The sequence below is a fragment of the Phragmites australis genome, chromosome 10 (assembly GCF_958298935.1).
Source record: "Phragmites australis chromosome 10, lpPhrAust1.1, whole genome shotgun sequence".
Taxonomy (NCBI): domain Eukaryota; kingdom Viridiplantae; phylum Streptophyta; class Magnoliopsida; order Poales; family Poaceae; genus Phragmites; species Phragmites australis.
Genome location: NC_084930.1, coordinates 29,847,061 through 29,862,110, shown reverse-complemented (window position 1 = coordinate 29,862,110; position 15,050 = coordinate 29,847,061). Strand labels below are relative to the sequence as shown.

General features: G+C 40.1%; 1 protein-coding gene across 1 annotated transcript; it reads left to right on the top strand.

Annotated features, from left to right (window-relative positions):
• Positions 1-796: 796 nt before the first annotated feature.
• LOC133930641 (probable DNA helicase MCM9) lies at positions 797-14,786 on the top strand. Its single transcript, XM_062377329.1, has 21 exons — positions 797-995; positions 1,077-1,179; positions 1,266-1,362; positions 1,466-1,604; positions 2,085-2,151; positions 2,347-2,521; positions 2,831-2,930; positions 3,601-3,698; positions 4,436-4,501; positions 5,420-5,512; positions 8,647-8,763; positions 8,923-8,995; positions 11,586-11,652; positions 11,745-11,826; positions 12,613-12,734; positions 12,878-12,945; positions 13,207-13,316; positions 13,381-13,428; positions 13,529-13,681; positions 14,038-14,195; positions 14,574-14,786. Exons 1-20 carry the CDS (start codon positions 820-822, stop codon positions 14,100-14,102), a joined length of 2,019 nt encoding a protein of 672 aa, XP_062233313.1. The 5' UTR covers positions 797-819; the 3' UTR covers positions 14,103-14,195; positions 14,574-14,786.
• The last annotated feature ends 264 nt before the right edge of the window (positions 14,787-15,050 follow it).

Here is a 15,050-nt window from a genome sequence, read left to right as displayed (position 1 = left end):
CAATTCAAAAGAGAGATTTGAATTTGGATTTAACTTTTAACTTGGTATAAATTCAAATAAATATATTTGAATTATGAAAAGAAGGTAGAGCTCTAAGATTTAGAAGATGATTTGAATTAGAAAGATTTAAATTTCAAATTGAGTTGAAGCTGAAAAGAAACTAAGATTGGATTTGAATTGAGAGACACTCAGATTCAAATCTCCACTCAAAGAATCATAAGAACAATAAACCAACTGATATGAATCAATTCAATGCAGGGATTAGTTTAGAAATAACTCTAGTGCACTTTGAAATACTTAGCCAAATTAATACATCTGAATGTATATACACATAATATATATATATATATATATATATATATATATATATATTCAAATCTATATTTCTTTGATTTTAAGTTGGTTTAATTAATTATAATTTTTTAAAAATTAAGTTGAATTTTTCTATAATCTAAATACTAAAATTGAAGATGTTACACCACAGCCAGTATTCCGCAGTTCTGATTCGGGAAAGAGGGCCAACAAATTCCTCCCGCTTCGACACTAGCACCAACTCATAGCCTCCAACTTCGGCACTAGCACCAACTCATGGCCTCCAACTTCGCGCCAGCACCCAGAAGTTAAAAAAGAAGAGAGATTTGTATATCGGATTTTTAAAAAATACACATGCATAGTTAAAAAAGAAGCACAATCACTATTAATTTCTTGTTCGTGAATGGGAGATTAACTATTTAATCAACTTAAATAAACAATAAACATCGTTCAAATATACTAGAACTCACCTATTATATATATACCTGACCATCACCGCCTCCTCCCATGTCCCATCGGCCCTTTCCCGCCCAAATGCCGCCGCCGCAGGAGGAGGCCTCCGACGACGATGGCGGAGAGACGCAAGTGCGTGAGCTCGCGAGCTTCCTCCGCAAATTCTATTCCGACGACCTCCGCATCCTCCTCGACGCCGAGCCCACCGAGCACTTCCCCCTCGTCGTTGAGTGCGTCCTCCTCCACACCCTCCCCTCCCCTCCCCTCACCCCTTCCCCTCCCCCATACCCTAACCCTATCCCCTCTCGCAGATTCGCCGAGCTCATGGACTTCGACCCCAAGTTCGCCAACGAACTCTACTCCCGTCCTGGCAAGCCCCTCCGCGTCCTCGACAGGGCCGCTCAATGCGCCCAGGTGAGCAGCGAGTGAACCGACTGACCGTACGATCACCTTCATGCCCATTCTCCACTCTTTTCTTAAACCTTAATGTTGCCTTGCAGCGTGAGATGATTGAGGAATCGGGTAATTTGAAGACCGAAGCGCATGAGTTCGTGCACGTACGCATCGACGTCTCCGGATCGCCACTAGAGTTCCCTGGTGCGCACCTATGCGACTCTGTGTTTGTTGGAATGCCTGTGTGGTGATTTAGCGGGTCATTTCATCGGATTCATGATGTGGTGGTGGTGGTGGCGTTTTGCAGAGGCGTCCCCGAGTATTGGGAAGGTGAAGGTAAAGCACATGGGGACTTTGCTCACTCTGAAAGGGACTGTGATCAGATCAGGTGGTGTCAAGATGATAGAGTACGAGAGGGATTACATGTGCAGGAAGTGCAAGTACAGGTTTGCGATTCATGTTTCAGAACTTCGTAGTATGTATACTTGTATTGGCTGAAGACTGAAGTCCTCTATTCGTCTGTAAATAGCAGTGATTTCGTGAAGCATAACTGTAAATTGCGTATTAGTGTAATTCTGCTATTTCATATGGTGATTTACTGATTCTCTGGTTAAGTAGAAGCTTCTCATAAAAATGAGAGAAATATTTCCTAAAACTAAAGTAGAGGGTAATATTTCTAGTTGAGCTGGCAAGATTACCCTTCGTTGTAGCATTTTTAATAAGAAATCGGTGAGATCCATTCAGAGTTCAAAACTATTTGTTGATTGCATTGAAAGTTGAGATGAACTTTCAAGTGAAAATTTTCTGCCTCAACATATAGTGAGAAATATCACGACCTCATCATTTCCTTTCAGAAGTCTTGTTGAACATTATGATCATACATTTAAATGTTGGACACAATACCTAGCTTTCTCTATCTTGAATAGGTTCAAGGTTTATCCTGATATGGAGGCTGGGAATCGTATAAACCTTCCTGCATCTTGCCCATCCAAGGTATATCACTTAGTTGTTGCTATTAGCATTGTTTTTTTTTCTGGTTCTACCTATGTTTGTTCACATGTGGTGAACACTTGTATTGTTTTCCGTGATCGAGGTACTATTTCTCTTGCATATTACGTTTTGTAATTGTTTGAACTTTTGCTTGAACTGCTGTAGAAGTCGCTACTGATAATTTTGCTGTCCATCCAGAGTTCAAGAGGTTGTGCAAGTGCTTCTTTCCAGTTTATAGAAGATAGCATAATCTGCCATGATTATCAAGAAATAAAGATCCAAGAAAATGTACAACTTCTGGGTGTTGGGTCTATACCCCGTTCAATGCCTGTAATCTTGATGGATGACCTTGTAGATATCGTTAAAGCTGGAGGTAAGCAGTCTCTTTGTGCTCATCCATAGGGTTATGTGGAACTGCTGATGGTCCATTTTGGTCCTTCACGTCTTCAGTCACCATCCTGGATTTTCCAGTAGTGTTCAGAACTTGAAAAATTAAAAAACCTTGATCTTTCTGGGAGCACAAGATTTCCAGATAACTTGGGTAATAATTTGATGTTGATTTCTCGTTGTTCTCAGGCTGAGAAGTGGAATATTGCTCTCTTATGCATGAGTTCCCATTGTCATCCATTGTTGGTTTAGCTTGCTGTTCTATTATATTTAGCCATGTTCGTTCTTTCTTCAGATGATGTCATTGTTACGGGTATATTATCTGCCAAGTGGTCTCCTGATATTAAGGATGTGCGTTCCAACCTTGATCCTATGTTGGTTGCTAATTATGTGAGGTAATTTGATGAATTATAATTTGGTTGTCAGCAAAATTCAGTTCTACTAATTTTGAATTTCTGCCAGTTTGTGACCACTTGCTCTCTGCACAATTATCATTAGGGCTTTTGCATCTTTTCAACCATGTGATTAGCCAATTACTATTGCTCGTTCTTTGAAGCATTTTTCATCGCATTGTGTGCTTATTAAGAACCTGGGTGAAAATGTGCTTAACAAAGTCGTTGGAGCATTTTTCATTATTATGGCTGTTCATGCTCTTCCAGATCAATCCCAGTAATAATAGCAAGAAGCTTTATCATGTTATTACTAGTCAAGAAATAGTCCATGTTTTCTTGCACCAGCGGTATATCGGCTCTATATCATAATTTTTTTTCAATATAATAGATATGTCGATATCTACAGAAGTATGCAGACTCATATAAAGGAAAACCTTCACCTACAGTCTGTAATCTGACTCAGTAACTAATTTCACTTCCGTTCATTGCATTGCCTTTTATCATCTACCAAGGTAGTTGAATGTGACAATAGACAGTCATATGCATAGAAGTTTGCAACTATCTTTATTTGCTCAGTGCTTTCTGGTTTCTGGATTTCCCAAGTTTGAACAATGTCAGTTACTCTTGTCCATCATGCTTGTGTTTATGAATGACTGTGTGCTGCACTCTACAGGGGAACAAATGAGCTGAAGTCTGATATAGAAATCCCTGATGAAACTATCAAGGAGTTTGAGCATTTCTGGGAAGAGCACAAAGATACTCCCCTAAAAGGTGCTTATCTTCTTGTGCTTAACCTGTTTACGGTGGTGTTTTCTAGACAGCCCCAAATCCAAGGTGCTATCATTGAAACATATACAATGCATTGCATTTTCCAATTGGTTTAATTTGTGAATTGGGAACTTTCTAGTGGAAAGCTCACTCCTATCCATGTCAGCTGTAAACCCTGATCTTGTTTCTGTATTCAATTGTGAAGCTGTTATGATCCTTATCAGGGTATCAATATCATGCTTAGAAGGGTGGGATGATGACGGCTGAAGGGGAAGGGGCTTTACCGCTTTAGGAGAGAGATGGACTGTAGACTGGGGCAGTTAGAAGCTTTGCTTGTGAAAAGGCTGAGTCATTCTTTGCTTAATGATAACAGCCGGGCACCCTCATTTTATAGATGGCTTTGCCTCCTAACAAAATATTGCTAAACCAATATGCCTATTTTCATAACCTAACTTACATCTCAAACTCATATCCCTAGCAACTTGTCTACCAACTAAATTAAAAATCAATTAACTTGGCTGCTGGAACAGTATCACAGGGGGCACTGCAGGAACATCTTGAACTCTTATCTCCAATCAAACTTTTGTTCTCTAATAGCTTATCTCCTAACTAAATTAAAGGGCCAACTTGGCTGCTACTGCAGTATTTTCACACTACCTCTACAGATAACAGAAGCCTTCCAGGCTGTTTGTTGCCAATATTGCACTAGTATAAATTGCGTATTCTGTCTGTTTTGCCAGGAAGAAATTTAATCTTGAAAGGCATATGTCCTCAAATTTTTGGGCTATTCACGGTGAAGCTTGCAGGTATGCAACTCTAAGCTGTATTGTTGTACTAACTAGTTAAAGTAGCCGTATAATCTTGACGTATGCTCTCAGGAATTAAATTGCACAGAATTTAAAGCAATGTGAATTAGTAGTGCTGTAATGAGTAGTATAAATCAATCTTTCTACCAACCTCTTTTTTCACTTCCTATAGGAGCACTGAAATACTTCCTTTACTTATTTCACTTATATGTACTCCCTCCGATTGCAAATATTACTAGTTTTAGACTTGTACACAAGGATTAAGAAAGTAGATCAAATGACTTTTTTTTGCCCTTCATTTTTACTACATTGGGAAAGATGCCTCATTTATTCAAGAGGGTGATAGCACTTATTTAGCAAGGGCAAGGAAGGAAGAAAAGAGAAAAAAGTGCCAAGAAGTTCTAGGACGGCTTACATTTAGAGAAGAGTTGAGAAGGCTAAAATGACTTACACTTGCAATCGGAGGGAGTAGTTCTATTTGACCTAATAAAGTTATTTAGCAGCAAGCTGAGCATGTCAAACTATAATTAGACGAAAACAGTTCCATTACACAATTTTAATCCAATAGAATACTGAAAAACATGCACCTAAAACCTGTCATAATTCATTTTTACAGTTCTTTATCCTGTCTGCACGCTTTATGTGTGCCATGCTTCCACCCCCATGTGATTGCCAAGGCTTAAAGATCACAATGATTGCAAGATGTTGCTCGATTTTCAATATCTTTAATTACCTAGTTGAATTTATATCAAACGGCTGCGAACCCAAAAAACTTGTAGTGTATAGCTGCATTGTAATCTATATTAAAGTTGAGTCCAAAGGAAAAATAAGAAGTGCCAGGTCATATCAAATGTTTAATACCGTATGATAATGAAAAGTTGTAACACTGCAATGGTTCATCATCCTTTTATATTTCAGTTGCTCTTACATTAATTGGTGGAGTGCAGCATGTTGATGCTTCTGGAACAAAGGTTCGCGGAGAACCACATATGCTTCTTGTTGGTGATCCAGGTACTATATTCACAACATGTGTAGACAAGTAGCAATTTCACCATGGGATTCTGCAAAGGTGAACTTTTTTTGAGCGAAAAGGTCAGGAGTTGTGCCTAAGGCATTAAAGAAGAGAAGTAGAATAGAGGTCCCATACAAAGGCGCATAAAGAGTAGTGTTACACGGACACATACATGGTGTTATGAATAGCACTTATATTCATCTGAGGGCTCTAGGTCCATATATATACACGTTGCATATGTGGGATAAATGCACAAACCGCCTACAATTGGGGAAATACATGAAGCTACATATACATCTAACACCCTCTCAAACTCAAGGTGGATCAACAACACTGAGTTTGGAGAGATAAACCTGTTCTGAGCTCTAGTCTGTGCCTTTGTGAAGAAATCTGTCAACTGAACCTCTGAAGGCACACACTGAAGAGGCAATAACGTGATCCTGTACCTGTGCCCGTATGTAAGAAGCATCAACTCAATATGTTTGGTAAGCTCATGCTTCACCAGATCTTGTGCAATGCTAGTAGCTCTTGTACTCTCCAACAAAAGAGGAGTCGGCATAGAAACTGAAACACCAAAATCCTCAAGCAACCACCATAGCCAGGTAACCTCTACTGTCAAAAGTGCCATAGCTCGCAACTGAATCTCTGCACTCGAACGAGAAACTATTGTTTGCTTCTTAGTCTTCCAAGCAATAAGAGAACCACCGAGAAAAATATAGTAGGTAGAAATAGACCGACGATCGGAAGTATCACTAGCCCAGGTAGCATCGGAATACGCCTGGAGTTGTAAAGAGCTGGAGTGTGAAAACAAAAGACGGTGAGAGATAGTCCAGTGATGATCATGTCATCAACATAAAGAAGTGTCCGACCACGAGATGAAGTATGGACAAAGAGCACTAGATCATGTTGTTGGTCGCTAAGTCACCAAAACAGGGGAAGTCTTCAGCCAAGAGAGAGAGAGCTGAAGGCGGCGAGATGCGACACGTGTTTATGGGGAGATGTGTAGTCTCATTAATGTGTCGCATCAGTTACAGTGTCGGCCTATTTATAGCCCGTACTCAACCACTCCACGCCATAATTTACAGCATTACCCCCCTAACTGCCACATTCCCGGCATATTTGGGGGGTATTTTGGTACCATTAAGTACATTAGCACATTTACAATTATACCCCAGACCGCTACTTGTGCTTCGATGGACGCCGTGCCTTCGCCCGAGCCTCCATAAGGCCAGTCGCAAACGGGCCTTTAGGGCACCTTCAATCAGCCTTGGCGCTGCGTCCCGAGTCACCCTTCGGTCTCCGTCCGAAGGCCTGCCAGAGACTTCGCCTGCGCTGTTACTCGGCGTCGTGGGTTGACCTTCGGTTTTCGTCCGAAGGCCCACCAGAGACTTCGCCTGCGCTGATACTTAGCGCCACAAATCGACCTTCGGTCTCTGTTAGAAGGCTTGCCAAAGGCTTTGCCTGCGCTTCCTGAAACACAATTGCATTATTCGTCAGTGCACAGTCACCAGTGGACTTCGACTCACCATTCGAAGGGGTGCGTGAGACCATTCCCCAACACGTGTATTGGCAGAAAAACCAACAACAATGACCATATAGGCAAAACGCTGAAACCAATCACGCGGAGCTTGCTTGAGCCCATACAGAGAGCGACACGAATCACAAACCATACCCTTAAGAACATAATACTCATGTGGTGGCTGCATATACACCTCTATGCAACTCACCATTAAGACATTCTTCACATCAACTTGAGAGATGGACCACTCACAAATAGAGGCCACAACAAGAGTGTGAACAGTGGTCATATAAGCCACACGAGCAAATGACTTATCATAGTCACGACCATGCTCCTGTTGAAAGCTACGTGCCACAAGATGAGCCTTGTAGTGCTCACGAGAGCCATCTGAGCAGGTTTCAACCTTATAGACCCGCTTGTTGGTGATAGGGCGAACATGTGGAGGAAGGGGAACTAAATCCTACGTGCCAGTGCGCTCAAGGGCAGCAAGCTCCTCCGCCATTGCATACTGCAATTCCTGATGAACAACATCATCATGGTAAGAAGTCGGCTCAGCAAGAACAACACTAGCAAAGCCAAAGCGCTCAGGAAGCTGAATTGACCGATGATCGCGAAAGGCATATTGAGGAGGAGGCTCAAGAGTAGACTCCTTAGAAGAAGATGGCTCATTAGGAGAAGATGGCACATAAGAGGAATCCTCCACCAGCGAACAACACGTGTAGACGTGTCACAGGCGGGCGGTGACGGTGAAATCATGGCGAGGACAGCGATCTGAGGACGAACTGACGGCCAACGACGGATGAAGACGAGCTGGCGGCGGTGGTGCGTCAGGATGAAGACTCAGCTTGAAGAGAGGCGTGCAACTGTTTCTCAGAACGAAGAGGATTAGCACGCTTACGAAAAATGGTGGTGGAGATCACGTGTGCAAGTGCGCGCGCGCGCGCGCGAGAGAGAGAGAGAGAGGGAGAGAGAGAGAGAGAGAGAGAGAGAGAGAAACCCTAGGATAGCACTTGCATTCATTTTAGGACTCTAGGTCTGTATATATACACAGTACATGTGGGATAAATCCACAAAACCCCTTATACAATTGGGGAAATACATGAAGCTACATATATATCTAACACATGGGTGCTGAATCCGACTCGGACTTGGGTGTCCTATTCAGAAAAACCATTTTGGACTTGCCAAATATCACATGGAATTGACTCGGGTGTCGAGAGTCTGACTTGGTAATTCTTTTTTGGGCTCCGGTGTGTCTGGGTAACAATGCTAAAGAGGCCGTGAAAGAAAAAAACTGACAGCCGGTAAAAACAAATCAGCGCCGTCACGTGGAGGTCTGTTTGTGGGTGAATTGGATCGGGGAGGGTAGGTTTCTGGACGTGGCCCTCGACCTCGTCGGGGCAGCTGGGGAGTCATGGTCGGCTACTGCACGAGCGAGATAGGGGATAGAGAATGAAACTGTGATAGTAGATTGATCTATTGCTTAATTCCAAAAGATGTGCCAACTGCCAATTATATAGGCAAGGCTCCTAACTATTTTTTGTAAAATGACAGAAAATAGTTTATTTAAAGAATGGCAAAATTGCAACTGTATTTTGTTCCGTTGAATTTCAGGTACTGGTAAATCCCAGTTTTTGAAGTTTGCTGCTAAATTGAGCAACCGTTCTGTGATAACAACTGGTTTTGGAAGCACCAGTGCTGGGTTAACTGTCACAGCTGTCAAGGATGGAGGTACTATGTCTGATATCGCCATTCCTGTCAGTATTACTCTTTATATTTGTTGTTTTTGCTTCATCTGAATCTAGTAACGAAATTCTTGGTAGCAGTTTTATGATTTTATCATATAAATAACTCCAATGTTTCTTTTTCTTCTCTTGGATCTAATGATAGGGGAGTGGATGCTTGAGGCTGGTGCTCTTGTTCTGGCTGATGGTGGTTTATGCTGCATAGATGAATTTGACAGGTTATCAATTCACTGGCGAATTTTCTACGTAATACCATTATTCACTACTGCAATTAGTGCCCTTTGAATATCTGAAATACGGCACACTTCTGTTCCTAAACTATATTAGAATTCATCTGACAGTACAAAAAATATTGGTAGTATTATGAAAATCGGTGCTAAATTGTGTTATCTTTAAAGTAATTGATGGACTAGATCCCTTTATATTTATAGATCTCAGCTGAACAAGAAAAACATGAGGAGCTAAATTGTGTCATCTTTATAAGATATTTTGTCCAAAATTTTCCACCATTTTTTCCATTGTTGGTTTCTGGCCCCTACTACTTGGTTTAATTCTAAGGAGCTCCATGATGCTCACCGCGAACACTTTTTAACTCCTTTCTTCTTCTCTTCGAAATCTCACATTTTTTTTCCAGTTGACATGCTTTGATTCTATAATTTTCGATTCTAGGCGGTAGTGCGTCTATGCATATGAACTGCTCTGAACCAGGTTAAACCGACCAGTTTCGTCTAAAATAGCTAAACATCGGGGTGGTCCGATCGGAGGCGAACGGACATAGGCTGGTGCGAGGAGGCTGGTGGGGAATATAGCCAAAAAAGAGGGGGAATCTGGAGTCAAACACGTGACCTAATGCCTAGAAGGCCCTACGTAGGTGGTGCTACCCATTCAAGCACTTCGTTTTTGCTGTACAAAACGAAGAACTTATATATATATATATATATATATATATATATATGTGCCTATGCGCAGCGTATGTGCAGCATACGTACAGGCACAGAATAGCAACTCACGAGTTGGAACTCGTCGTATACTGTATTGTAACTGCCTACTGACCCAACGCGCTCCCCTTCACCTACCCCGCAGGCCCACTGGATGACCTAGCACGTTCCCACCTCATGAGCAGCGATTTGCAGCCAGTTACAACTAGGTGTATAGATGAATTACAATATGTAGTATAGAGTGATTGCAATTACAGATAGAGCAGTTAAAACTATATACATGTTGTAACTAGATTGTCTACCATGTTGTAAGTGTAGTGTTCACCATATTGTAACTGTTTTTAGTTGCATAATGCAATTAATTTGATTTTATTTTTTCATGTTGCAACTGTACTGTTCAGCATATTGCAACTGAAGAGTTCAACATGTTGTAACTAAAGTGCCTACCACCACCAGAGAACATTTCTTTCAGTTCACCATGTTGTAACTGCAATATTCACCATGGTGTAACTGCGATGTTCACCATGTTGTAACTATATGGACGTAACTCCTTTATGATTCTAAAACTTCATCAAAATATAATCTTGATGGATCTTATTTTGTTAAGCATATTTTTTTCCAACAATATGCATCAAACGGATTGAGAATCGGATCTGTGGTTCTAGAGATATTGCATTTTAACGATTTAAATCAACAAAAGATTCTCCACATGCAACGCTCTGGTAGGTGGATGATGGGTGACGTGGCATAAGCTGGTTGGCTGACTCATGTTGTTTGGTGCATGTTGGAGGCCGAGTTGTAATGCAGAGTTGTAATTGGTCTATGTAACAAGTTGTAATTCGCAATTCTTCGGATTGTAACTGGCGGTTGCGGGATGTGCGCAGCGCGAATGGTAGTTGCGCATAGGCGTAGAATAGCCTCGCAGTATATATACATATATGTGTATATGTATGGATGTATGTATGTATATGTGTATATGTATGTATGTATATGTGTATATGTATGTGTGTATATGTGTATATATATGTGTGTGTATATATATATATACATATATATATATATATACATACATATATATATATATACATACATATATATATATATACATACATATATATATATATATACATACATATATATATATAGTTTTATATATTCATTGAACCAATGGTCCAACCAGTAGACCGGCGGTTGGACCACCTAACCCGCGAACAAACATGTGGACGGTTCAATGTCTGGTTGGGTCTTTAAAACTATGGATTGAACTACTGCTCGAATTCTCCGGACATGTTGCAATCTACATGCAGTAAGCAATAACACCAAATAAATACCAAATCCAATTTACACAATGGCAAACAAGCAAAATAGAGCTTGTGGAGTGTAGCTTGAATTATTAGAAATCCAATGAGACAAGACCGAGCCAAATCAGAGCTAAAACGGATGAGATATGGATTTTAGAAGGAATAACCTAATTCTAAAACTATTAAATGAAGGATTATTCCTTCCGGATTATTATATTAACTAAACAAATTTTAATTCCGAAATTAATTTATTAATTGGTGACCCTGCCTAGGGCCAGTTCTGATGACCACTCATGCACCCTCGTGTCCCTGGATACCCACAATTAGGTCTCAGATAATCTGCCTGAACACTAAGTTTTTTCCTGATGTATTTTAGTGATAAATGGATAGTTCATCTTTCTTTTTTCTGGACATGAATGGATAGCTCGTTTTATCGGAGTGTTTTTCATATTCTTTACAAGCCATGACGTAGTACTTCTGGTCTTTTGCTAAAATTAGTGCATATGCTATTTTATAATCTAATTATTGTGGAGGTGTATGACACCTAAATTTAACATTCTCATCAATAGCATGCGAGAGCATGACAGAACAACAATACATGAAGCCATGGAGCAACAAACATTAAGCATTGCAAAGGTACTGATTCTTTGTAAAATTGCCAGTTACTGTGCCGTTTGCTTTCTTTTGTGTGCACTTTGATTCAGCATTATTACTTATTTGTCTTCCAGGCTGGACTAGTGACAACACTCAGTACAAGGACTACTGTCTTTGGTGCCACGAATCCAAAAGGGCAATACGATTCTAATGAATGTAGTGCTTTTACACATCAAACAATTATATAGCTTGGTTACTTCAGTAAAACATTGTTAGAAGTCAGCACAGTGTTTCAAGCATATTTGCTGCTGGATTCCATTATGGTCACCCATAACACGATGGTGTTATTGGCAAATGATATTATGACGCTTGTAAATTTCTTAGATTCATTTGGAGGACTTCCATAACATGTAAATCTGTGTTAGGATATTAGTTTAGCAAGGCATTGGAAAGCAAACACATGCAATATTTTTTGTAAAATGACAGAAAATAGTTTATTTAAAGAATGGCAAAATTGCAACTGTATTTTGTTCCGTTGAATTTCAGGTACTGGTAAATCCCAGTTTTTGAAGTTTGCTGCTAAATTGAGCAACCGTTCTGTGATAACAACTGGTTTTGGAAGCACCAGTGCTGGGTTAACTGCAAAAGGGCAATACGATTCTAATGAATGTAGTGCTTTTACACATCAAACAATTATATAGCTTGGTTACTTCAGTAAAACATTGTTAGAAGTCAGCACAGTGTTTCAAGCATATTTGCTGCTGGATTCCATTATGGTCACCCATAACACGATGGTGTTATTGGCAAATGATATTATGACGCTTGTAAATTTCTTAGATTCATTTGGAGGACTTCCATAACATGTAAATCTGTGTTAGGATATTAGTTTAGCAAGGCATTGGAAAGCAAACACATGCTTCTACGCTTTTATCGCTGGCCCTTGCTAAGTTCTTAGATAATTGCTTATCCATCTGATTGTTGTATCTCTGCTTTTTCTTTCAGGCTTATCTGTGAATACAACACTTTCAGGACCACTGTTGAGTAGATTTGATATAGTTCTTGTTCTCTTGGATAGAAAGATCGCTGAATGGGATAAGATAGTTTCACTCCATATACTAAATGAGGTACATTTCATTGTTATTAAGTTGCCTTGCTCTATTTTCTGCTTCTTGAATACTCTTACTCTATAGGTATGCAAATAACCCAGTGGGTTGTCACTCTGCTAGGAACATTTTCTATTTAGCATTGAATGTTTAAAATCATGCAGCACTCGGATGAAAAGAAAGACAAGACAAATGATTCTGAACTAAAGTGGACGCTCCCCCAGTTGAGAAGGTAGAAACTCTTTTGATGTCTTGTTGGTATGTTTACCTCCCATGAAAGGATAAGGTTGAGTTTGGAGGCTTGTTCTCAGCAATACAAGTTCATTTGTTTTGTTATGTTATATTTAATATCCATGCCTTCATTTGTTAGCTTTTGGAAATGCTATTTGTCAGGTCGTACATGATAACCACATTTAGCTGACTGTGCTATTCACTGCTGAAAATTTGCCTTCTTTCATTGTTAATTCTTTATAAGTGTATTTCAAAATCCCAGGTATATCAATCATGTAAAGAAACGATTTAAACCAGTGCTGACAAAGGAGGCAGAAAGAGTTATCTCAAGCTATTATCATCGGCAGCGACAGTCAGGAACACAGAATGCAGGTTAGCCGAACAATTTTTCCTCCCTAAAGAGTTTGCAGCCTCTGAAAAGTAGGTTTCTGTGCAGCAAGGACTACTGTGCGCATGCTTGAAAGTTTGATAAGGCTAGCACAAGGCATGATCTGTTATCTCCTGTGGATCTTTTTCCCCGTTTCACAATTGTTCTTCTTACTACCATCTTTCCTTGTTCTTACAGTTTGTTCTGTCTGTTGTAGCGCATGCAAGACTAATGTTCAGAAATGAGGTTGAACAACTTGACGCTATTGCTGCCATATTATGCATTGAATCTTCCAAGACAACATCTGCAATAGTAGACAGTGCTGGAGATGCTTTGCACTCTATTTTTACTGATAACCCTGATGAGGAATGTATCCTAACATGTGGTTTTTTAGCCTACCTATTCAAGAATACAGAAGATTTAAGTCATTTCATCCGTGAAAACATAAACTGAATTCTGATTCCATGTCTTCCTTTTGTTTTGCTGTGTCCACGAATTAGTTATCTATTTCTTTGGAATGGCCCGGTCTGGGAAGCAAAGATATACATTAGAGATGATATAGTCTTTCAGCAAATATTAATTTTACGTTGTACAACATATTCTCTGCTTCTAACTGACTCCTGGCCACTCAGGTACATCCATCATGAAATGCATCATTGTAGATATAGATTCTGTAAACCAACAAGCAGCTTTCCCTGTGTCTTTGTTTGTCTTGACATGTCATAGATAACACACAGGCGAAGATAATCCTTATGGAGCTTGGACTAGTTAAAGGCTCCCCATTATCCTAGCACATAATATCAGATGTTGCGACCTGAAGATTTATAAGTGTACTTCAGGCTTCCGATCTGCAATTCTGCACAGCGAATCAGTCATACGCTAAGGTGATCTTGTTACTCTTGCCTCAGGAGTCATGCCATTCAATTATTATTTGCTTATGTGTGTCGGCACTCCTTTCACGTTGCTATGATAATCAGCATTCCCTAAATGAACTACTAATTCGAATGACAGCAGTAATGAAACTGTGTCCATAATTTTATGTCATGCAATGGGTAGTCTGGTAGTACTATCTAATAGTCTGGTAGTACTATCTAAAAGACTGAGTTGGAAAAGGTAATTCTGAAATTATAGAAGGGTAAAAAACTAAAGCATTTTAGCATTTCTAGCTTCCCCAGTTGATGCTTCACTTTTTCCTGTTAGATATGTGAGATTCAATTACTTATCTTGGTATCGAGTTAATGTCCGATTGACTTCATATGCAGGGTGTGGCGGAATGAGGTCTACCTTTGCAGTTCACGATGTATTTACTTCTTATGTGCATGCGTTTTATCCAATTTTTGCAATTTGTACCAGACAGGATTCGTAACTTGTAATGCGCATTTATTTGCCACTCTGAGGACTATCTTCTGGCGGCATCTTCCAGTTCAAATTGCAAGAAATTAACACACTGAAATGAGTCTTTTAGCGTTGTCTTCCATTATCAATCCTCGTGCAGTGTTTGGTAAGACATGGTTTGGTGATGTGTGGAACCCACGAGGATCTGGGGTTTCAATGATGTGGAGCGAATAGCAATGGAAAATTATGTATGTGGGTTTCGGACCTTTCGGTCGACATGTCGGCGACGACACAGTAGCAGGACCAATGCTCATCTCTTCTCTAAACTCTAAAAGCGGTCACGTTCCAGGCCGGCCAGCCTATCCACTGGAACGTGAGCCTATACACGTTAGCAAATACAACGT

What these genes read in the sequence shown, in the direction of transcription:
- LOC133930641 (XM_062377329.1), top strand. Translation starts at nt 820, where the DNA reads ATGTCCCATCGGCCCTTTCCCGCCCAAATGCCGCCGCCGCAGGAGGAG. An exon ending in TGCAGGAAGTGCAAGTACAG is followed by an intron (nt 1,605 to 2,084) that starts GTTTGCGATTCA and finishes TATCTTGAATAG; the next exon opens with GTTCAAGGTTTATCCTGATA. An exon ending in TGATAACCCTGATGAGGAAT is followed by an intron (nt 13,682 to 14,037) that starts GTATCCTAACAT and finishes GACATGTCATAG; the next exon opens with ATAACACACAGGCGAAGATA.